A 26,447-nucleotide genomic window follows, 5' to 3' on the forward strand; every position below is an offset into this window, starting at 1 on the left:
ACCAATCCTATGACTAGACTAAAATTTTTAGTGACTCTAGTTGACAGTTTATCTGCTGAATGGTTTGATTTCAAAGAACAGAGACACCCGATTCCAGACACCGATGTCAGTGATGATGAAAATCAAGGTGGAGGCGATGCTGGAATACTAACCCCGTTTTTTTGAAAAACTTCCTAATAAAAAGGAAAGAAATTGCTGTGTTTGCAGTGCAGCCAGCACCAGACTGGGTGGCAAGAGGAAGAAATCGAGCTACATTTGTAAAAAATGTAAAAAAGGACTACACACAAAGTGTTTTCCACTGCACAAGTGTTAGTGAACACACCAGAAAAAACATTTTTTGTAACAATAAGATCATCATAAAAGCAATTGATGAAAGCTAAAATATAACTATTCATGTTCTTTTGTTATAATTTGTAACTTAGCAAGTGACAATACTTAATTTTATCTGTACATACATTTTTCATGTGTTTTTCGTAATGTTGTGCCTGTGGAACTAAATGTGCATTATTTAGTTGTAAACCTGTATCTCAGTTATTTGTGAATATAACTAAGTCAAAATTTAGAATACAACTCATGTTTATATGTACAAGGACATAATGCTTTCATTTTTGAGCAGAAATTTCATTTTATGCCTTCTATATCAAATAGAAACAGAAAATTTTGAAAAAACATTTTTTGGTATCATTTTTTTAAAAAAATTGTGTGTGCATTTTTATTATAATTCTAGGTGGGCTTATGTTGTAGTAGAGTCTTAGAGAAGTATATTAAAAAAAGAATCAATAAAATCCATTTATTAATAAAAAGTTTGTGTAACTTTTGCCGAAGCACTACATTTTCAATAAATCTTGGCCGGGACTGGGGCAGATACCCGAGCGCCAGACGCCGGGACGTGGGCAGACGCCCATGCGAAAACTCCCGGGATCAAAAGGGTTAATGTTGAACAAAAAAAGAAGTGTTGTGCGTGGGCTATTGCTTTTGGCAACATTACAGAATCAATTAGACAATTTCAGGTTGCCCACCCAGGAGTTGAACCACTTAGCAATCTAACAATAACTAAGTGGAAAAATCTTTTGTTAGAAACTCAAAGTGTGGTAAAAAAGTACTCTAAAAGATCAAATGAGGAAAGAGAAGTACTAAGATGCGCATCATTGCTCTGCTCTCCAGAAAAACCGAAATCACTAAGGAAGGTTGAACTTGAAACTGGTGTTCCAGTCTTCAGTACAGAGAATAATTAAGAAAAGCAAAATTACATTTTACACAAGTCACCTAGTCCATAATCTTCTTGAAGATGATCCGGACAGAAGAGTGGAATTTTATCCTCATATCATTGAGTTTCATGAGCTAGGTCCTAATTGGCATACTCAAATTGTTTTTTTTATACGAGTCCACTTTCTACTGCAATGGTGCTGTAAATAGATATAATTTTAATTATTACAACACCGGTAATCCACATATTCTTGAACAGACTCTACTCAAATCAAAAGGAATTACTGTTTGAGCAGCTGTTAGTTGTAATGGGATGCTATATTACGACATTTCAGACAGTACAAAGACTGGGAATAGGTATGAACAGGTTTTAAATGAATAAGTCTTGCCTCATTTTACGGTTCCCAAAATGGATCATGCAATCTTCCAACAAGATGATGCTCCTCCTCATTTCGTAAATCCTGTCAAGCAATTACTAAATGACAACCTTCATGGCCATTGGATTGGTCGTGGAAGTGATTTTTTAGATTGACCACCCCGATCCCCAGATGTAACAGTGTGTGATTTCTTTCTATGGGGTTACTTAAAGGAACAAGTTTATACTCGTAGCCTCAATAATGATGAATTATCAATTGAAGAGTAACTTCTCTGGATACTGCAAAATTTCTTTGTAAGAGCTTACGATTCATTTGTTAAGCGCTGTTATCAGTGTGTTGCTGTGGATAGATTACAGTTTGAATAATTGTAGACTGTAATTGTAGGTTTTTGAACAGGCCATGTTCTAATTTTGATTGAAATGATTATTGTGCGCAGGGGTGAGTGGTGAAGAAAGTTGGTCAGATGGATTTATGTAGTAGTCTTGTTTGCTTTATTTCTCTAGAATATGACAATAAACAATTTTACAAAACCAAAAATACTGTTTTTAAAGTATAGTTTTTCAAAATGCCATTTTGTTTCAACAATTGCTAGAGCTGAAATTTTCACAGAAAATATTAAAAACCTATTTAATGAATTGTGTAGAGTTTAAGCATGGTCAGTGCATAATTGGGTAAGTAATATAAAATCAAACGTTTAAACCTCTTTGTGGGACACCCGGTACATATATAATCTGAATCTCTGAAATGGCTCTAACGATTTTTTGTATGCAGGGGGTTTTGGGAACGATAAATTGATCAAGCTAGGTTTCACTTTTAGAAAACGTTTTATCCATGTTTTCCAGCAATGAAAAACTGTTAAAAAGTCAATATTTATTTATTTTTTATTTCTTTGTTTACATTTTCTATTAAATGACATCTGACGTATCATAACAAGAGTAGTAAGCCAATCCTCACAGCTGATGTTTCATCAGAAATGCCAAAGAGTAAAAATAAAAATTGTTGTATAAATTAACGAAGGTTCAAACCTAAAGGAAATTTGTATTGTAATACATATAAATTGATGAACAATTTCACTTCTTTTAAAATTAAATCTATTTATCTATTTCATATACTTTGTCCCATATGTACTGCTTAAGTTAAATGCCAGCAAACCTTAACTAACTAAGGGCAGGTGGGAGAATTGGTAAGAAAGGTAGACAGCACAAAAAGACTCCACTGAAAGAATGGATGAACCAGGAACTAATAAACTTAATAAAGGAAAGGGACAGAATATTTAGACTAGGAAAGGAGACCCCTCTAACATCAGATTCCTAGATTTGTACAAGAATTTAAGAAATAGATTGAACAATAAAATAAAGTATAGAAAAAACAGGTATTGCAGCATTTATTTTAAATCAACAAAAACAACTCCAGGAAGGTTTGGGAAAACATAAATTATCTTTTGGGAAGAAAAACTAAAAATAATATTGATAAAACAATTGAGGTGGCTATGGAAAAAACCATGAGTAAACAAAGAAATTGTGGATAGCTTTGCCAATTATTTTTTTAGAAGGCATTGATAGAATAAAATACTGCTGTGATTATAGGGAGGAATGTGATATAGATGACAATGCGGATAACAGTGTATGACAGAATTTCTACATACTTATGGCTACTCTGAAAAGTATTGGAAAAATAATAAAATGCATTAATGCTGAAGTCCCCAGGAATCTATGGGAGTAATAATGAAAGACATTCAAAACGCAATGGATGGCATCACCAAACCATTGACTAGATTAATAAATAAACCAAAGAAGGAATTTTTCCAGATTGCTTGAAAACATAGATTGTTGACCAGTATACAAAAATAACAGTAATAGGATTTTCAAAATTATCATCCGATAGCCATATTATTATCTGTAGAGAAAATATTAGGTCATGAATAATTTGGATTTAGAAAGAATTACAACACTGAAATGGCATTAAAAGGGTTTGCAGATATAGGAAATAAAATTATGGATAGTTAACAGCATGGATTGGCTTTGTTTATTATTTTTCAAAAGCTTTTGATACTGTAGAGCATTAAATTGTTTCAGCCCTATTCAAAATGAGGGGTCCCTATTTAGAATGGTTTAAGAGCTAATTAAAAGACAGGACATTTGTGGTAAAAATATTGAACTCACTAAGCGATAAGAAAAATATAAAGTACGGAGTACCGCAAGGAAGCCATATTGGTCCAGCGCTTTTTATAATTTGTCTAGATGAGATTTTAAAATTGAGGATCATCATATTTTTGCTTTTACAGATGACATACTACTCCTGTCACAGCATAAAGATACAAGAATTGCAGAAGAAATACTCCAAAATAATTTTAACATGCTAAACAAATGGACAATGGCTTGATAATAAACAACCAAAAGATATGTTTAATGCATATTTGCCAAAATACTATGAAAATTGATAGAGTAGTAAATATTAAATACCATGATTGTGATTGTTTGCATGGTCATAAGCAATTTCAATGTGAGAGTATTGAATTGGTTGAAACTGTGAGATATCTGGGCATAACTGTTGACTATAGGCTAACATGGAAACCTCATGTAAATTTATTACAGAGAAAACTCAGCCCCTGTATTGCCATAATGCATAAACTACAAAATAAACTTACTCTACCAGCAAAGATAGCAGTTTATAAGTCACTATTCAAATCAATAACTACCTGGGGAACAACAGCGAATAGCCATTTAAACCAAATACTAAATTTACAAAAAAGATGTTTAAGACACATGACCATCTTAGACATCAAGAATGCTCAATTCAACTTATTTATTTTGTAAATTTTAAACTTTAACATTGTATTATTGACGCCAATACATTTCTCTTTGAAATTTTGTAAATAAAGAGATTTTGACTTTGACTTTGACACTCTACAGAAATGAATTGGACATACATGACAATCAATTGGACCAGCACTATAATTTAAAGGAACAACTAACACCAAAAGGATTGTTATATTTAAAATTTTACAGATATATTATGAAAGCAAACAATTTAGAGAAACCCAGGACAGAAACCATAACACTAGACATTTAGCTAAATATAAAATACACACCTCAAGGGCAGACTATGGGCGCAGGTTACCAGAATATATAGAACCTAATCTATTTAATCAGCTGCCAAGTGAAATAGAAAATTTACCAAATCTAAAGAAGTTTAAATCGGCAGCCTACACTTGGTTAAGTATAACTAGACCTCTATATCAACTATAAAGCACAAATTTGCCATTTGTAGATGTCTTAGGAATAGGCCTAGCCTGGCCCAATCTCAACTAGCCTGCCCCAACATTCCACTACACTGCACAACGCTCAAAACTATTGTTATTACACAGATCACTCTCACTGTACTAGACTATTCTTTATTCACACTACTTTATCCACTGACCACGAAAAAAGCCACTAAATCTACTTCACTCAGTGAGCAAACATAACATACACCCAAAAACAAAACATAACCTAACTACACACGATTAGTAAAAACTGTTTCGACCAGACGACACTACTGCACACAATTGGAGACAGACAAAAAGGAACAAAAACAGACATGCATGCACGTATTTCATAACACAGTCCTAAGAATTATTTTTGATATTCGAAAATATCATGCCTCAGGACTCTTTTCAAATTTTGTGTATCCATTGTGATGCATTGCATTTCCCTGAGGAATGGGTTTCTAATCACATAAATAGAAATTCTTTTGGTGACTGTTGTTTGCATGGATGTATTTTAATGGAGCAGTCAAAATTTTCAAGTGAATTAGTACGTCATTTTTTTAACTGTTAACCATATTCAGAAATTTCATAAAAAATCTTTTGCTCTACATCCTTTAATGCAGAATATGACAGAACAATAAATAGCCATGACATTTATAGTTTTATTGTTTGCGAACAAGTATATCATAAAATGAATCCCAACACACGATTTACCAGAAAAAATACCGAACAAAGATCGGTTTCCTGATATTTATGATAATATATTATATTCTACATTAAACAATTTGCATCCCTATATCAATTTTACTTCTTCTGAAGAAATAATTCAGACATTTCACTCATTCTCTCTTTACTTGAAGATAGAGACCAAAACCACTTATTTTAAGGTAGAAGTGCACCACACAAAGTGTTGAGTAATAGGTTCTGCTGAGGTTACACGCAAAGTAACTTTTAAGACTGTACCTCATTTAATTCTACTGACAGACAGACAGTCATACAGAATATAAATCTTTACAACCCCCCCTCCCCATCCAAGCAGACAAAAGAGAAACTGTGCCAGCCTACTGAGGCTGCAATGATGCTCAGCTGAATTCCATGATTGAACATGCACCATCATAGAACTCATTCTTAGCTACGTAGAAATAAAGTTTCATGCAAAGTTTAATGTCTACATATGACATTTTTCTCAATACATCTGCCACATAATACATCATTTTTGTTAATTAATTTCACATTCCCATTACGTTTATCTATAAGACTAATGTAAAAACATTCACTAACACTCACTAAATCCTAACTGGTAACATGCATCATCATCGAAGTCTATGTTGCGTACGTAGAAATGAAGCTTCATGCAAAATTTCAAGCTTGGAGGTTGGTTCGTTTTCAAAATATTGAGCAATCAGAGAGACAGACAGATGAAGTCTTCCCACCCCTCGGGTGACAGGCTTTGCTAACACTCAGCCAATAAGAAGAAAAGTAACTTTTTTGTGTTTAGCAACATAATCTTAACACAGCATAGTTTAGATTAACTAAAAATTGTAACCAATTATAAAATTAAAGTAATCTATTTATTAACAAATAATAATGTGTTTATACTTTTTATAACTATCAGGAAAAATAAAACATTGCCTAAAGTTGCAGAATTTTTATTGGAACAAGACATAACAGCAATATTACATAAGAAGTTCTAACTAGACCTCAATGGAATGTTTATATTGAAGTAAAAAAATTATGTGTTCCTTAAATTTCTAACGCCTATGTTGTAACAGAATAAAAATAAATTAATTAACCTAATACCTAAATATCAAAGTTTACAGAATGTAATTCTTTCAAGCTTGCATCATAATTACAATAAAATTATGTACTAACCTAATGTATTTTGTAATTAAAATCCACTTGTCTTAAATATCTCCTTAAAAAAAATACAATAGTTCACATTTAAAAAATACAATGAATAGTTAATACTGGAGTTAAACCATTGGTCCCATTATATTATACAGTCAAATAACCCATTATATTATACAGTCAAATAAGCACTTAAAAGGCACTTTTTAATTGAAAATAAAAATAGTGAGCAAAGTTAAGAGTAAATACGCTAACAAACAGACAAAAGACATCATCTTGATACAAAACTAAAGCAATAAAATCACAGTACTTTTCATAGCCATTTGACAGAAAATGCTAGAATATTTAGTCAGTCTTCAATTAACAGTTTTGTACAAATAACAAATTTAAGTACAAACAAGAATTGCTATTAAACGCTATTTGGATGCTGAGGCTGAAGGTCTTAGTTTCTATCTGGGACAAAAGTAATTGACATCTGTTGAGTAATTTGGTTCCAACTAACCTGAAAAGAAAAATTGGATGTGTTTTCAAAAACATGCAATATAAACAAGACATCAAATTTTCAAATATCCAATATATGGGCTATTAAATAACAACACTGAAGTTGTCAACAATTTTATTTTTATCTTATACATTATATTTATTGTCACCTTTAGTATCCTACTCTATCCCTACAACACTCCATGCAAATTTTCCAAGTTGTTAGAAACAGTGCTAGAAGTCATCTTCTGTCAGCTCCTTCAGGACACATGCTACTTTCTTTTTTTATAGCTTCCACAAACTCCAATGTTGTCCCTTTTAATGCAGATTTCACCTTTAGGGAACAGGTAGAAGTCACATGGTGCAAGATCTGGTGGATGTGGATGTTCTAACACTAGGATGCTGTACTAGACTAGGAGCCTCTTGACAGATAACACAGAATGAGCTGGTGCATTGTGTTGGTGGTGAGCCCATGATTTGTCCTTCCAAATTTTAGGGCGTTTTTCCTTACTCTTTGATGTATTTTATAAAATACATAAAGGTAGTAATATTGATTAATTGTTTGACCTTTTGGAATCCAGTGAAGATACACAATTTCACTGATATAAAAAAAACAATCATCATTGCTTTAAATTTTGACTTGACATTAAATTTGTTGGCTCTCAGTGATGTTGGGCTCTTCCAGTGCATGGAATGGTGCTTCGTTTCCAGATCAAAAGTAAAAAAAAAAACGTTTCATCACAAGTTATTGTTTTCGAAAATTGTGGGTAATTTTCATCGTGTAAAAGTTGTCAGTAGAAACATTCTTTATTGATACTTACAGTTTCACTAATTGCGTGAATACTTAATCTACGGTCTGACCGAATCAAATTACCAATGTTTTCATCCATCAACATTTTCATCAATTTTAAACATAGAAGGGTGACCTGGCAACAAATTACCTTCAAAGTCTTCTCTGCTGTCTTCAAAACGCTTAAACCATTCAAAAACACATGTCCACCATTCACTGTCATACACTTCTTTCAGCAAATTATAAGTTTCAGTAGCAGTTTTTCCAAGTTTAAAGTGACATTTCACAAAAATTTCTTGCTCTACTATTACATTAACCATTTTATCCATCAAATAAAAATACCACAATAACACAAGTAGGCTTTGACTAAATGGTGTTGTTTACAGAAGCAAGATTAGCTGCATACTAAAGAGAAAGGTTCACACTAAACAGCTGTTGATTAATAGCGGTTGATGCATATACCTTCTTGATCCGCAGCAGTGTAAGATTCATTATTTAAAACAACACCTCATACAATAAATAAATATTGTACAATATCTATACATATTGTAGTGTTGTAACTAACTATACTCAAAAGATTTTATATAACACTTCTGTAAACGTTTTTATTGCAAAATTTGTTACATATTTTTATTGTATAAAATTGTTAAACAGTAAAGCCAAGCGAAGCCTATCACTCAAGAGACTAGAAAGGTTCATTTCTGTCTGGCTATCTGCATAATATCTAAACAATAAACTTGACCCATAGATTGGAAATTTTGCAAGAAGCTTCATTTCTATGTAGGTAACATCGAGTTCGGTGATGGTGCATGTCACTCCATAGGATTTGGTTGAGCTTTAGTGAATATTTTTACATTGGTCTTATGAGTACCCATAATGAAATAATAGTAAATCGCAGAATAAATACATTTTCAAACAAAATGAATGAAATAAAATTACATTTTAACATGTGACATAGTAGCATATGTAACATACATCGAGAAAGACTTAATTTTTTTTAATTTTGCATGAAATGAGTCTTCTTTTTTACAAGAATGAGTTATGATGGGATTTGGTTAAGTGTCACTGAAGCATATGACTCAGTGGGCCGGTACAACTTTGTTTGTTGTCTGCTGGAGGGTGTAACATTTTCTTTTTAGTCTGTCTGTCTATTTGTCCTCAGGGCATCTCAAGAACAAAATGAGCTATAGACATGAAATTGTTACTGTGGCTTCAGCAAAGCCTGTTACATGACATGTGGTATGGCCTACTCATACCTTGTATTATTTTATATACTTAATTCATTGTTTTATTTTTATATATAATTAATACACTACTTTTGTAACTGTCTGAAACATGGACGCCCTAAACTTTGCCTGTACTACTTAATTTTAAGTCAGTTTTAAAGTTTATTCATACTACAGCTTACAAAAACATTTCAATTCTCCAACAAAATTTATCTGTAAGGAGATAGAGAAGTGATCTTAAAAACTAAGGTAACTTTGTTTAAACATCTGTTTTAAAGAGGAAGTACTTCCAACTAACTTAAAAGGTCCTAATATCTGACGTATTTATAAAAATATTATATTATTATATACATTATATTATATATATATATATATATATATATATATATATATATATATAAATATGTATTCTCTTCATGCAAAAATAAAATTAAAAAACCAAATATTGGTAAACTCTTTAAGAATTTTCGTATGTCTTTAGCATACTTCTTCAGATAACAATAAATAGTGTATACATATTTACAAAATTAAATAATTAAACTAACTAAATATAAACAAGAAACAGAGTGACCTCCTCGCCGACATTGCTTCCTTTTGGGAGATGGAAAACAAGAACCGATCGTCATGTTATGTAAATTTCACAGTAATTCAAATAAAGTCTGTCCATTGTAATAATTTTACTTTTTTTAGAACCCTAGTTAGAAAAACTCTTTCAAACGTGTGATTTCCAGATAATACCAAAGTACTAAAATGTAAAATAAAGCAAAAACTACGAAAGTTTTAGAAAACACAGAAAGAATTTGTTTACAAAATGTACAATGTGTAAAATGTGTTTCCATTCTTGTTTTTAATAGGCCTAAATGTTTTATTTTTATATTTCATTTGTTTATAAAATATAAAAAATTCATGAAATATTGCAACTCATATTTTTACATAAATGAGTATAAAAAGTGTATTTTTCAAGATAGTTCAGTGAATTTTTGAAGTTATACACTACAATACCTGTGGGTGAGAACTGTAACACCATTTCCTGTGTGAGGAATGTTTTAACTGTGCATTTATAGAAGCAAAATGAAAAAAAAAGAAAATAATTCAATATAAGTTATTAATTATTACTAATATATCATTTTCTTAATGCGTGCACATAATTATTATCTTAAATAGGTTCATAATTATTTTAAAGTGTATTTTTATGAATTCTTTTTAATTAGGTGTTTTAATTCAAAATTAAAAAAGTTATAACATTTAATATGGGCAGCTGTAAAAAGGTAAAGTTTGGCCTGGTTCTTCTTGATACATCACAGAGCATATATTTTGGCACTGTTTGCAAAGTAACCTAGGAAACGTCTGGCACTAAAAGGGTTAACTCTCCAATGATTAGAATATGTGAGTTAGTTCTTGGAAGTGAGTCAAGAATGTCTGCAATAATGTCTAGAGCATGTTCAGGAGGGGCTAACCAGTTTTTGGGTGGCTGATAGACTCCTAATATAAAAACTAACTTAGAATTGTTGAGAATAATTTTGATTCCCGTATCTTGCAAATGAGGGGTATGCTAACATTTTTCATTTCCAGATTTATAGTTTCATTCCTTGAGTTATTATTTGTTCTGTCGAAAGCAAATCTACCTTTGATATAATTTTCACAGCAATACACTACATGTGAGAAACTGATTAGGATTTTTTCATCTTTTCAGAAGAATTTCCATGTTCTGTTAAGACAATCAAGACAGGGTTTACATCTTGTAGAAGATATTTCATTACTTCAATTTTGTTCTGTAATCTTATCAGTGTTTTGATGGAAAAAAGTCAAATGTTTGCCAGTTTTATATGGAGTTGAGCCGCTGTAATGCATTTTCCCTTTTTTTACCTGCTTGTTTTCAAGATGGAGAGTAGTATAAATTTTGAAGGGTATTTATTTTCCAGGGGAGCTGGGCAATCAAGGACTGCGTTTAGAGGTTTGTGCAAGAATAGAATATCATGGATGAAACGTCTTGATTTAAGGGACGGTTGGTTTATTAGTGAAAATATCTCAGGCAGTGATAATATCTTAAACATGTTACTCGAAATCCATCAAGAATTGCTTACTTACAACAAGTGAAGTTCACATTACTATTTGGATTAGTTATGCATTGCAAAAAAAATCAATCCACTCCTATCTAAGAATAAAACATACCAAGACAAAATATATACAGCATATTATTATAAAGGACATAATTATGACTACAAAACTCCACAAGACGATGCACAAATTTAGACATACACAATACAAATTACAAAGAAGTGAAATATTTCTTATAAAACCATGGTATTTAGTTACCGTAGTTATTTATTTACAGTTTCCTGTAAAAAAAGAATGACAAAAACATGTTTTAGTAATTGTCCGATCGTTTACTTTCGAGCAGCTGACATTTAGAAGCAATGTTTGGTGATGTTCAAACATAAAGACGTCAAATACGAACTACAAGTCAAATACTATTTACAAAGTATGTAAATTAGTGTTTATGCATACCTGTCGCTTGTCATTTCCTTCCAATTTAACTACGATATCAGGTTGTTCTCTTGAGTAGTTATCATGCTCCTCCCTGCGATAGTAAGTCGGCTCCCTGCGGTAGTTATACTGTTCGTCTTTGCGATAGTACATCTGCTCCTCCCTATTATCGTTATTCTGAAACCGAGGAGCGGCTAATGGGGGCAGACCTCTACCTCTCTGCCTTCCGTACGTAGAGTATGATTGTCTTGTAGGTGGACGACCCCTCCGTGAAGATGGAGGCTGAATAAGAGACAAACTGTATCAGTTTTTTAAACAATTATACCTGTTTTTTTCTATGACAAACACTGTTTTATATAAAAAAACTCTCTTTTCATTATAAGTTGTTTTAAAGATTTAACCCATTCAAGACATTGAACGGGCATTTTCCGTCCTACAGTTCACATGGCGCAACGACTAAAGGCGGGCAACGTCCGTCCGCTACACATGACGTCAACGTAGTTGAATATATTGCCGATAGATCGCAGTGGGATATCACAGTTACTGTGCATTTTGTTCTCAATATTCTAGTCTATGTTTTTCTTCTTCTTTGTTGTTACATCTAATATTACCTGGGCAAAATAGCTGTCTGTTGTTTGTAAACAAACCGGTCAAGATGGTGGACCACGACCAGGCCGATGTGTTTGTAAATTTTGCGGCATATTTTGCTAATGTTTTAGACAAAAAAGGTTATGAGGAAAATGATGGTGAACAAGATGACATGATTAATGATGACAATGAAATGTCTGATGGTGTGAACGATGACAGCAGTGATAGTGAAAGTGATGATAACGCACCAGATAGTCCTAGTGACTTTACGTGGAGTGATGGACCAAACACTGTAAATACAGCAAATTTTACTGGAAATCATGGAATACATCCTGTCATTTCCAGGCAGTTAGGGGAAAACTGCACTGAATTAGATGTGTTCAATCACTTTCGTGATGAAACCTTTTGGGTTCAGGTATGTACTGAAACTAACAAATATGCTAGTGATAGCCTAGGATTAGGAGATGGAGACAACAACAGGGTTTCTAAATGGAAAAACGTTACTGTGAATTAACTAAAGGTCTATTTTGCCTTAGTTATCCTGTTGGCCCAGAATCCTAAGTCTACAATTAGCAACTATTGGTCAATTAGAAGAGTAAAACATGTGCCAATATTTGGTGAAACAATGGCAAGGGATCGGTTCAAATCAATTTCACGGTATCTCCATTTTTCATCTTCTCTAAACCCAACAGATAAATTGAGAAAAATTAGGCATATAGCTGATTATCTTTCACTAGCTTTCAAAAAGATCTTCACCCCTAATAAAAATATTTGCATTGATGAGAGCTTGATGATGTTTCGGAGTAGGCTTTCTTGGATACAATTCATCTCATCAAAAAGAGCTAGGTTTGGGATAAAAATTTACAAAGAATGCGATTTAAAAACTGGGTATTGCTACAATTCTAAAATCTACACTGGCAAAGAAAATACTGATAGGCCTAATCAATTAATTGTTCTCAGTCAGTAACAACTGGTACAATTCACCAAAACTCTTCAAGGAGCTTCTGGAAAGAAAACATATGCTGTGGGGTTTATAAACAAGATCAGAGGTTGTCCTCCTTCCCAGTGATGCGAAGAACTATAAAAGGATACAAAACGATTTTTTTCTATCTCTTTGATGTTGCTATCTACAAATTGCCTCATAGTTCACAATATTTGACTAAGAAAAAGGAAACAATTTCAACATTCAGAATAAATCTGGCAGAGCAAATACTGCAGAAATGTGCAGCTTCCTTTTATAGAAAAGATACCCCCAACCACCAAAGCCACAAGGGAAAGAAGTGAAACTGTTTACCAATGCAAAAAGTGTCACGCTCCATTTCATCTAGAAACATGTTTTGAGGTGTTTCACACTCAAAACAACTTCTGAAGAAGCATAAAAAAACTGTAAATATATGTATGTTTTTTTTAAAAAAGAACATTTTGTACTTATACAACAACAAGGAATAACTGAGGTAAGTTTATAAATTTTCACAGCATTTTATACAGTAAGTTTTGAGCAAAGTTCACCTATTCTTATATTAAAACATGGAAAATATCCAGTTCTGGAGTCCAAACTTTAGAGTAATTTACTCCGTCATAAATGGGTTAAACTTGTTATTTGTCTCACAATTTTTAAGCCCTTACTATACCATGTGCTAAGGAAATTGAGTAAATCACTTTAAAATATGTACATTCTATCAAAATAATCAAAACATTTCAATAAAAATCCAGACTGCAATATAATTTAACACTAATATTATTTAGTTTATGATGCGGAAGAAAACAATTTACTTGTATTTGACTGGTAACATCTACAACAAATAAACTATAACAAAATTTCAGACATCTGCCATTGTTATGTCTTACAAAAATTGTAAATGGGAAAAAATTACACTTTTGTAAAATATAATAAAAAAGGTCCTAAATCCTACCATCTTTCCAAATCACTCTTTGTGAATAATGCAAAATACAGGTATGTAACTTTCATTATAATTATATGACACAGTTCACAACTATTTTGGGATTGAGATTTCTCCACCATGTGCCACAACGCATTGATTAGGTTGATCCTCCCTTAACCTCTTAAAAACGGGTTTTTTGTACCTAAAATGATGTTGTTTTGCTGAATTTTTTGTTTTTAAATTTTTTTATATATATGGTCCAATACACCATTTTCACTATCCGGGTCATGTCATCATCATGCAAATGAAGCCAATCATCTATTTGTGTGTAGGATATTTCCATGGTACAATAAACACCAGAAATAAAAACCACTCCAGGACGGGTGGGTGACATGCAAAAATACGCAGCAGCTGTCTACGCTTTGTGACTTCAATGGACTCACCAAGGTGCAAAAACTCATGACAGAGGACCAAGGAAGTGCTGACATCTAGTAGAAAACGCCCAAATTACTTGTGCGCCACGTGATTGTCATAAAATTCTTCTTGTGCAATATTACGATTAACAACAGGAACAATATAAAAATACATGGTATTACATTAGTAGCACACCTTTTTGTAATTCCTATGAACGTAATATTACATTAAAAACCGTGAAGCTGTTAAGACTACTGAATGATAACATAACAATTATTAAACATAAAAAGTCACACAATAGTAAGAAGAAAAAAGATAAAAAAAAGTTTGAGTACCTTGCTGTTACATCTGTTTTATAACACTGGCTCATTACCATAGTTTAAATCTCACGAGCTATAAACAAAGACACCTATAGCTCTTTTGGTAAAATATACAACATTTCAGAAGAAGGTTTACAATCACAGATCTTCCAAAGCAATATAAAAGAAAACTCTTCTGTAAGAAATTGCGACTGAAAAACTTATACTGATGCAAAAATAACTGATGCTTCATACATAAAAGTAGCAGACCAACCATTATGTCCACCTTCTGTTAAAAGTTAGGCCACTTCGGCAACCAATATAAAAAAATACTATGAACCCCACACAAATTGCAACACTTAAATTATGAACTTCTTTTATTATTCTAAGTTCTTATAATTAACTGGCTTATAAATTATTAAATTACTGACTAGCTAAGGTTAATTTAGGACTTTACAAACAGTAATAAGAAAACTGTTCAATCTTATTTATTATCACATGGTAAATTTTAAATGTAGATAAGAAAAGATTAGGTTTAAGTTTGGAACACTGTGGAATAACAAAGCTCATGCTATTATAATTTGGATTTGTTCAGTTTAACACTTTGTTCCCTATCTCTATAACATTCAATATTTTAAAGCTCAAACTAAAATTGAAACAGTTAAATCACTGGCTTACAATGACTGTAAATAACTTACATAATACTCCTTCTTCTTTGCAGATTTTTGTTTAGAAATCAAACTGGTAATGTGCGCTGAGGAGCTGCTTGCAGCAGCCTCTACCATCATGTCTCTACCACTACCAGTTACCCGTAGAGATGGTAAGCTTTTAAGAAATAGTTCGATAGTTGGAAAGTTCAATTGCTGATAAGGAATAGGAGATCCCACAATCGTCTTGTAATCACCTAAACACAAAAATATAAATAATTTCATATAATAAATAAATATTATTAATGAGACTATACATTAAAATACATTCTTTTAACTTATTTTCTATTTGCTACTTTACTTTAATTTTACTCATGTTTTTATAAAAACACTATTGGAAGCTCGGAAAACCTACAAGACAGTTATTATCCATGCCAGACTAAATTTCAATGCTGAATAATATATCCTCTGCAACTAATAGCTGAAAGGCAGCATGGGAAATTAGTAACAGTTATAAAGGCAGCTCAAACGCCTGCAAGATCCGCCACAACCTAACCCCTGATGACTTCAATTACACCTTCATTGCAACAGTGAAAGAAGCATGTAGTCAGGTTCCGCCTTCTATAGCAGTTTCAGGTCAACTTATGAGCAGCTACCAGGTTCCAGCCCTACGTTTTGTGTGGAAACTAGTTTCAAGTGAGGAAGTATTGAAGTGTGTCCAAAGCATCAAAAGCAGTTCCAGTAAAGACATCTTCGATATCAGTGTTGATCTGGTGAAATTTGTTTTGCCTGTGATACTAGAGCCCCTTACGGCTAGCATCAATTGTCTTTCTACAGGCCTGTTTCCTGACTTGCTTAAGTTGTCAAAAGTTGTGCCTATTTTTAAAAAGGACGACCCCTCCCTGGCTGAGAACTAGCGACCTATATCTGTGGTGCCCACCTTTTCCAAAATCATTGACAAAGCTGTGATATACCAGGTTAGTGAATTTTTTGAATTTAATTCTCTTTTTTCTAAACATCAATTTGGCTTTAGCAAGGGTTTGTCCACTGTGAGCGCGGTTGAGCTTCTAGTCTCAGGAGTAATAGGTGGTTTTGAACACTGCTCTAGCACACTTGCCAGCTTGTGTGATTTGACAAAGGATTTTGACTGTGCTCCACATGACATCCTCTTTAACAAATTACAACATTATGGCCTAAATGGTGTTGAGCTAAACTTCTTTCGAACTTACCTGACTGATCGCACTCAGAGGGTGTACTTCAACAACACACTTTCTGAGTTAGCTTTCAGTTAAGGGTGGTGTATCACAGGGATCTATCCTTGGCCCATTCTTATTCTTAGTTCTTATAAATGATTTGCCTACCAATGTGGACTGAGGTTTAGTAATTTTTGCAGATTACTCCATGTTTTATTGTATAAATAACGATATAGATACCTTGTTTGTAGAGAGAACTCATGTCCTCCACCAAGCTAACCACTGGTTTTCATCTAATGGTCTGTTACTAAATGATAATAAATCACAAAATATTTTATTTTCTCCTTGTAAAAATCTTACGTTAACGAAGTATAATTTAAATTTAAAGTCCTGTGTAAGACTGTTGGATATAACTTTAGATTCTAAGTTGACTTGGCAAACCCATGTTCAAAGTGTCTGTTGTAGGCTGTCAAGAGTAATTTTTTTGCTGCACCAACTTAAAAAACTTGTTCCCAAATATTATCTTAAATCCGCATATTATGCATTTTTTTATAGCACCATATCGTATGGAATCACCATATGGGATAACAGCCATGATATTCAAAAAGTATTACTGTTACAAAAAAGGCTGTTAGAATTTTGGCAGGTGTCTCGTCCTTAACTACATGTAAACCTATTTTTGCGGAGGAAGGTATTCTAACAGTTATCAACCTTTATATTTATTCATATCTGACTAAATTAAAACAGAATCTTGGTGACATTACTCAGAAATGACATTTATTTCTAACCTACTAGAGGCAGCTTATATTTAGATAAGCCCTACTGCAGATTAAGTAAAACACAATCTATGTATTCTTTTATCGGTATCCGTTTGTTTAATAAACTACCTCTTACCAGTCATAACATTAGTCTTAATAAATTAAAATCAGTGATGTATAGATGGCTGTTAACTAGACCTTTTTATAATATAGATAAATACCTGGCACTGTCTGTGATAGATGTTTCTTTTTAATTTTTAGACCTATCTTTATTGTAGCCTACATAAATGTTTGAAATGTAACTTTTAATTGTCTTTTATTGTACTATTTATTTATTTATTATTGAATGTTTTACCGTTTTATTACAATTATATTAATTTATTTTCTCTAGATCTATTTACATGTATTTATAGTTGATTTTCCATGCTTAGTTATACATAAGACTGTTATTTCATCTCGGCCAGTCAGGTTTTCACTGGAATTAGACATATCTCATTTAATGTAATATATCTTGATCTAATATTTTATTGAAGCTCAGGTGACGATGTCAATGCATTTAAATGATGTTAAATGACTAATAAAGATTCTCGATTGTCAAAAAAAGTGAGAACCTTATAACTTAAAACTGAAATTTTAAATGTTGAGCGTGATATTTACACCTACACACATGACTCATGTCTTTATAAAAATGTTTAGTACACTAATAATGAACCCTTTATGGTTGTAGAGAAAATACTTGTTTAAAATTAAGTTAATGCAATCCAGTATGAGTTGCAATGACTTTATTTTAAAATCCAAATTCATACAATAGTATGAAGTTGAGTTATTTCAAGAATGTATAGGAAAAATACAGTTGCAATCAATATATTATAGAGCTAAGATCCTATGTGGACAGTATTATTTCTTTTGTGTACAATTATTTACTCTCATAATATTTCCAGGTAGTCAAAGGTGTTATTTTTTTACTTCCAAGACTACTATAGGACTTTACTTTTAATACTTCAGAAATCAGAAATCAGAATCTCTTTATTTACAAAATCACAAGGAAATGTAATGGCGTCAATTTTACAAAGTTTATGATCTTGAGGTTTCTTGCTTTACAGATCAAATCAAATCAAAAAATTCTTGAGTTGTATATATTGGTGGTACTTATTGGTCAGGTTAACTTAAAAAGAAACTAACGAAGATGAATAGCTGAATCAAAATTGAATATTAGAGTTAATGAGATTTAGTACTTTGTCAAATATATTAGAAGTTATATCTGAGAACCACTGATGGCTCTCGACATAGTTGCCTGCCTTCCCCTATTTTCCTTAAAAATAGATTCACAGGACACTTGGTAAAATTATAGCTGATGTTGTGCCAGAAACAATCCACTCCAGTATGAACATGAGAGTCCCTCTTCATATACTTAAAACAATGTGATGGGCCTTGCTCCAGTACACAATTCTACAAACTCGCAATTAGCAATACAATTATCTAATATTGTAAATATCACAAGAAAAAAACCAGTTCAGCACCAAGTCATACTGAAATAGGATTTTGGTACATTCAACTTGATTGATAGTCTATTAACAAAATAAAAAAGTACAATATTTACCATTTTTCATCTAATTTTTTAAAATTGTACACTCCATTTTAAAATTAAGACTGGATCTTTGCTTTAATGCGGATGTGTATCCAGAAAAAAAAGAAAAACCACAGACAATCCATTAGGTTTATTGATCAGGCCAAGCTAATGAATCAATAAGTTCCTAAAACAAATACCTGTATTTAACTTATACTGAAAATAAAAATAAAATATTTTACTTTAAAATTAAACAACTTTTTGTACAATACTTTAATTATAAAAAATATCATATTTATCACTTTTAAACTAACTTGAACCAATAAAATTTTAGTTATTACAGCACTATGTTGTGTAACCAATGTTGTAGCACAATATCTTATCTATATCGTGTCAAATATTTAACATTCAGGCTCAGAAGTGTGTTTGTCCAAATGTTAATAAGTGCTAGCGGAGAATTTTTTGAAGATTTTATCCCCAGCCACACTCTGAACAATTACATAAAACAAGTACTAACACATTTACTACACAGTCCAACCAAAAAGCTGACTGGGGTCTAGGGGATGGGCTGACCTTGTTCAGGAAATCCCCCAATGAACTGGAAAAATACCTCACCAGGAGTGACCAAGGGGGATTCGAGTCCGGACTCGGATAAACGCTAGTTTAGCATCCTGCATGTGGCCCTGCTGTCAACGAAACCAAAGATCTAGGCAAATGCCCTGATTGTGCACTCTGCAACGGCGGTTGCCCTCAGCACCTCCCAGTAGTGGTGACAGTTCCAAAATGGCCAGCCTCTACTGGTCTGTCAGGAATTGCACCACATATATACATTTGTATGGACTAGGGGCCTCAAAACCCATGGTGTGAAGCCATCCGTACATAAGCGATGCATGGGGCAGGGGCAGTGTGTCGTGAACAGAGCCTTTGGGGGTATATAATATCCCGAAATCTAGTGATTGCAAACATTGGTAATTCTCCTACGTTTCATACACGGACTTGTAGGGAGGTGGTAAGACAACCATGATGGCGGAGGGTATGGGTAATCAGATACACAGTTGGCATGTGTCTGACGAGCTGTCCGTCTCTGATCATGCCCACATCTGCTTTAAAATCGGAGACCTAGAACTTGGTGAAGTTCAATATAGGAATCTTAGAAATACTGACTAGGTGTTGTATAAGGAAAACCAAGGAGATCCAAAGTAGCCTGGTGGAGCTCTGAACTGGTCTCTATGAAGAAGAGATTCAGGTCTTTATTCAGGGGATGAAAAACTTGTGGTACTTGGCAGACCTATCATGAGGCTCTTGCACTGAACAACCGCAAGGCTTGTACGGCTAAGAGGTTAGCTTGTTAGAAACTCTGCACTGACAGTGTGAAAGGTTGTACATGGCTACAGAAGTTACCAACAAAAATCCAATCTTCCCACTTGGTGGTCTCAAGGATGATCAAGGTAGATATGAACTGAACTGGAGGGAGTTCTAAAAGTAATAGTAGGAACACACTTTTCGGACTGTATCATTTATGATAAGGATCAACCACTCAGCTGTAGAGAAAGACCTACAAAATGCACCACACTCAAATAACCCTCACTTCAGAAGAATTGAGTGGATGATAAATTCGTTTAGTCCTTATAAAGCTCGTGGGGGAGAAGGAGTGAGACTGGTTTCCTTGCAGTGGTGGTTGGATATTCCCCTTCATCTGATGTGCAGGGTGTACAGGGCCTCTGTGGCCTTCAGGTACATTCCTCCGTTCTGCAGAGTATCCAGGGAATGGGTATCCAGTTTATACCGAAGCAGGAGGTCTAGTCTGAATCGCCCTAAGTCCTTTAGGACGATATTTCTGTCCTAATTTTTTCTCAAAACCATGGAAAATATTTATTGCTTGGGTTTTTTGGGGGGATCTCTCTTAGAGTTCCCTCTACATGTAATCCAGCATGCTTACACTCCAGGAAGATCATAGAACTAGTATGCATAATTGTGCATCAATTGGTATGCAGAATTGTGAAGGTACTAACTGAAAGGAGTAGTCATAGGTGTCTTTCTGTACATCAAAGGAGCTTTCGACAATACACGTCATTAGGGTGATTGTCAATGCGGCCTCGAGAAGTGGTATTGATGCACAAATATATGACTGGATAAGGGCCTTACTTACGAATAGGGTGGTTCCCATGGTTATTGGTCCATTCTTAGTGATACTCTTCCACTAAGTTAAAAGTCTGAGGTCAAGTACCTGGGTGTCATCCTTGATACAAACAATGTAACTGTTTGTTGGTTTCCTGTTAATGAGGGGATCTCTGGGAATGAAAGAGCTGATGCCCTGGCCAAACTTGGACTCAGTGTCAAAAACCATTTTGTGGCATTTCTAGGTATGAATCGTTTGTAGCTGTCTCGAAGTGGGTTCACACTGAACATGAAAAAAGTTGGAAGCTGCATCCGAGTCTGAGAATGAGCAGAATGGTACTACAATCACCTTCTCCCCTTAAGTAGATCGATGTCTTCTCGGGTTTTGAGACATAGTCACTTGAGGAAGCATCTCCACAGGGTCGGCATTCTTCAGGAGGACCCACTCTGTAGAATGTGTAACGAGCAGGAGGAAACTGCTGAACACCTGCTCTTTGACTGTTCTGCAAAAACAAGGAAATGCCATCTTTCGTAGTCTGGACAAGAGTGGTGAATTTCCCCAGGAGGATCTGATACTTTTTTTGTGGTTTGTAGAACTACTGAAACCGTAAACTGGTTGGCCTCGTGGTATACTTCCAAGGTGTACAAAAACCCCTTAAGGCTTAGGTGCATGGTAATAGTCCGTCCCTTATAAGAAGAAGAACAACAAAACTTGACTCATATTCACGTAGACAGAACTTGCCATTCAGATATCAACTTAATTTCCAATGATTTACGTGTTTTATACACACAGCATGGCCCAATATTTAAAAATCACATAACTATTATTAATAAACATGTTGTTTACTCACACATAAGACTATGGACTGTCATCGGTCCTTTGTGTGACTTGATGACTGCTCTAATATTGCAGACAACTCCTTCAACGTCGTCATCCATATTGAGGCTAGAACAAAATCAACATGATTACAATAGAATCTCCACTTAATCTCCAAATGGCACAATAAAATTATATAACTGCTCTTCATACCATATAAAGAATAAGATGCTAAAGAAAACAGAACAAGAAGGTGCTGCAAAGTTTGCTTTAAAAGATGGCAAGGAAAATACACTGTTTATGTGTGTTACACCTGTGAAAGTCATCCAGCATTCTGCCTGATTGGAAACGTTTTATGAACATTTACAACAATTTCAAAAATAAGAGGTTGTAAATAAAATTGTAAACATAATTAGATCATGTAGGCAGTAAAATCCATTATACAACTTTCTTGCCAATAAAACCATATGAATGCGCAAGCTGCTGGAACAAAATCAACCCATTACTGGTTAGAATACAAGTTTGCTTTATGATTTAGAATTATAACAGAACAGCTACGAGTTATTATGAGCAAAATATAAATATTTTTAAAATGCAGTTTTTACTAAAGTAGTCAGAAGTCAAGAAGTATGAATGACAGTAAACTATATTTGTTAAATTTATTTCATACTAATTTGTTAAACTTATCTGATACAATTTAAACATCAATTTGTAGTTTACAATAGGCGTTGTCCTTCAACCTGATTGCATAAATAGAATTAACACAAACAAACGCCACAGTTATTAAAACAGTGGTTAGACAGTGTAAAACACTCCACGATTAGTTATGAAAACTGGTTTATGTAGTAAAATATACAATTTTTTATTGAAGCTATAGCAGACTACTTATGTCAAAAATTTTCTTGGCCTAAAACTAAAATTAAATTTATAGTCGTTATTAAAATGGTATAGTATTGTTATATTTAAAATGTTGCAGATGTCAGGTTGTTCAGAATAGGGCATGTAAATAAACAGGTCAACAGTGCTGATGTATGGTAATGCAGTCATGTCAGTGGGCCAGTGCGTTGCCAGATGGCTAACTGCAGCATCAGCAACTGCCGGTCAGCATTCGCAATCTGTGTGCCTCACTTGCATTAAGCACTCTGGCAGCTTGTGTGAGTTGTTGAGCACACAGCTATGTCTTGAATCTTGCATCACTACTAACTATGAGTTGGAAGTTGCAGTGATGATTGTCTACCCTTTTAGGATATTATATTGATTACTAAACACATTATTTCTTAATTTCTTTGTTTTTTCTCTTAAATAATGCAAAAGGTGTTTATTGGTGTCTTATTCTTGAAATAACATAAGAAAATGGGAATATATAAAGAAGTAATCGTTAACCATTAAAGTAGGTCGGCACTGTGGTGCCATATTTAGCTGAGAGGGGTCCTTGATTTGATACTTAATTCTTGCCTATATTTATGATTAAATTACATTTTAAGTTGTTTGGCATAATAATAGTGAGTATTTTGTTGGTTACACACTAAAAACTTCACAATATGGAAAACTTTCACTGTTAATAGTTTTTTTATTTTTGTCAATCCTAGTCTTCTATAGAGTTGACCAAATTTAGGTGAAGGAAACAGGATTTTTCCGGACACCTACCATCGTTCAATGAAACAAAAAATCAGTAACACTACGTTTCGAGATATGGAATCTGATCTCTTCTTCCATCGTTAAAAATAAACTTCAAAAAAGAAAAGATTTAGGTGACGCTTCGGGTTTTCTGTATTGAATATAGGTTCAACTGGAAGATACCAATCAGTAAAAGTGAACTCTCCTGAGGTCAATTGTCCCTTAGCACAAGGTTTTTAACTTATGTGATTTTCTCTCAGTGCGACGGTCCTCCACTATGGTCATGGCCTTTCTCATTTTTAGATCAGAGGATTACCATCACTTCATCTCTCAACTTGGATGGCCACAGTGACTCCTGCTGTTTTCCAGTAAAGCTTGGCTGGCCACTACATGTGATCCACTATATTGTGCAGATTCAAAAATCATTTAGCCACATAAAGAAACCAAATTGATATATATAAAAAAAAAAAAAAAAAAAAACTTGACGTGGTGTGTGGTGGTTATATGGACTTCTACTTATAAAGACTGAATTATCAACACACAATGGACTATACCTCATAATACGACTACTACAAAAATTTTAACATTAGAGTGAGTTGTATAAATGTTTAGCATTACATCCACTAACAAGGCCTAACCTACAATTTGTCTGCTAACCTCACCACTTAAATACGACTGATGAACCGTTCTCTGCTTGTGGATGCAAGGACCACTGAACCCACGCTTGATTCTTCAAGAGCCACAGCCTTCGAATATCGTCTTCCCTTTACCCTGCAGCACTATATAATATGAAACAGGATACTAACCCTAGCTTGTTGTCAACAATAACGCCAAGAGAAGTGCAAAAAGCAAATTGTACAATGTTTTTAAGATCTGCAATAAAAATATTAACAAGAAAGAAAATGTAATTTGCCCTATTTGCGAACTACGAGTACAAAATAACGCGAGAGTGTTCTCTGCGACGGCAGTTGTAGTACATGGTATCACACACGTTGTATGGACATGATGAAGGACCACTTTGAAAAGATTGTTTCTAACGCCAAAGGGTACGACCTATGGTTTTGCCCCTTTTGTGACACTTCTGATCTCGAGAGAGATGGCGGGGTACCAATGAAAACCCTGGACGAACTGAAACTTCAACTAAGTCATGCTGATGGAGTTGAAAATAACATTACCAATGATGAAGACGCACTGAGAATGGCAGGTGAAATAGGTAACGCCTTGCTCGAGGAAATCAAATGCCTAAAAGCAGATAAGGTTCAACTGAACTTTAGATATTTGACGCTAGTGGAAGAAGTAGAGATTCTTCAATCTGACAATGATACGTTACATAAAAGGGAAAAACAGCTACTGCAAATGTTAAATGAGAGAGATATACAAATCGAAAAAATAAAAGAAGAAAAGACAACACTGCGCAAATTTTATGAAGATCACGACTGTGAACAAATTAAAGAAATAAGGGAGCAAGAAGTCACTATACGTTGCCTCCAGCAGAAAGTACGTATCCTAGAAGACTCCAAAGTTGCTTATGTAGAAGATAAGCAAATGATAGTAACCACAGGTGGATCTTCTGAATCAAAAGATGTTGAGGGGGTGTCCTGGAAGAATTGATGAAAGAAATAAACAACCTTACTAATAGCCAAATTAAAATCGAAAAAAGATTAGCCTTCTTTGAAGAATGTCGAAATACTCCGATGGATATCGAAGTAAAAGACACTTCACGAAGCTTGGAAATGTTATGCCCATCAAAACTAAAAGAATTCTATGTTAATAACATTGAAGAGTTCTTAAATAAAAATAAGATATCCACACCCTCTTCCCTACAAATTACTGGGATTCGTGTGGAAGAAACGCAGGATCAGGAAATTAGGGACAACGGAACACATAACCAAGTAAGACAGACTCAAGAATTAACACAATGCTCAAAACGGAAAACGGAAGGTCCTGTATCGTTACAATCTTTTGAAATAACTGAAACTTCGAGCAGCAACGGGCAGCCTGAACATCCAATGAACATTGATGAAACTTCCCACAACTTTTTAGAAGAGGGGCACAAGACGAAAAACAAAATGAAGAAGTTATCGGGGTACAAAAGACATTTCATGAATTCAAACAGAATACATTGGAGAATCTAACTATCTTCCATCAAAATACTGACCGCATTAACAATAAAATCGACAGACTGAACCACCTACTACATCTAGTCAGACCGAACTTTTTGATAGTCACTGAACACGGTCAGAATGAGAGCACAATAGTTGATACAAGGCTCACTAACTTCAGCTTGGTTTCTGCATTTAGTAGAAATAATACAACTAAAGGAGGGGTTGCAATCTACAAGCAGAATAGCCTAAGTAATGAAGTAGTATCACTAAACATTGAGAATCGAAGTATTCCTTTAATTTGTGAAGTGTCCGCCGTTTCTGTCAACATAAACAACAAGTCAAACCTGTGCATTTTAGGAGTCTACCGCCCCCCAAAACAAGATAAAGAATCTTTTGCAACGGCTTTACAGACACTGTCAGCTATACTGAATCCGTGGACTTCATCTAATAATCAGCATACTATTGTCATTGTCAGAGATTTTAACATAGATTCTCTCGTACCATCCAATGAGAGTTTACAACTCAGTGAATTTTTAGCGACCTACAATATTCAAAGGTTAGGCCTTCCACCCACTCGTATCACAAGTGACACTTTTTCGTCTATTGATATGTTCTGCGTTACTTCTGAGTCTCACAAAAAAAAATTAAAATTGGAAAATTTTTATTAAATTAGAATTGAACACATTTACGAACCTAGCTCATCTGATCAAGCTATACATTTCATATCGTCCATCCATATATGCAAAAATTAGCTGCATATAATTCAATAGTACAATAGAC

The 26,447-nt window shown here is 33.8% G+C and overlaps 1 protein-coding gene across 3 annotated transcripts in view; it reads right to left on the reverse strand.

Moving 5' to 3' along the window:
* Positions 1–26,447, reverse strand: part of LOC124362626 (tudor domain-containing protein 7) — a 113,045-nt gene that overhangs the window by 78,083 nt on the left and 8,515 nt on the right. For all 3 annotated transcript variants that reach the window (XM_046817289.1, XM_046817288.1, XM_046817287.1), the window contains exons 2-4: positions 21,980–22,074; positions 15,544–15,749; positions 11,683–11,943 (exon numbers count right to left, since the gene is read on the reverse strand). In XM_046817289.1, coding sequence (XP_046673245.1) covers positions 11,683–11,943; positions 15,544–15,749; positions 21,980–22,067 — 555 coding nt within the window. In that variant the 5' untranslated portion in view covers positions 22,068–22,074. The remainder of the gene's footprint in view (positions 1–11,682; positions 11,944–15,543; positions 15,750–21,979; positions 22,075–26,447) is intronic.

This window comes from Homalodisca vitripennis, chromosome 5 (genome assembly GCF_021130785.1).
Source record: "Homalodisca vitripennis isolate AUS2020 chromosome 5, UT_GWSS_2.1, whole genome shotgun sequence".
In the NCBI taxonomy this organism is placed as follows: Eukaryota; Metazoa; Arthropoda; class Insecta; order Hemiptera; family Cicadellidae; genus Homalodisca; species Homalodisca vitripennis.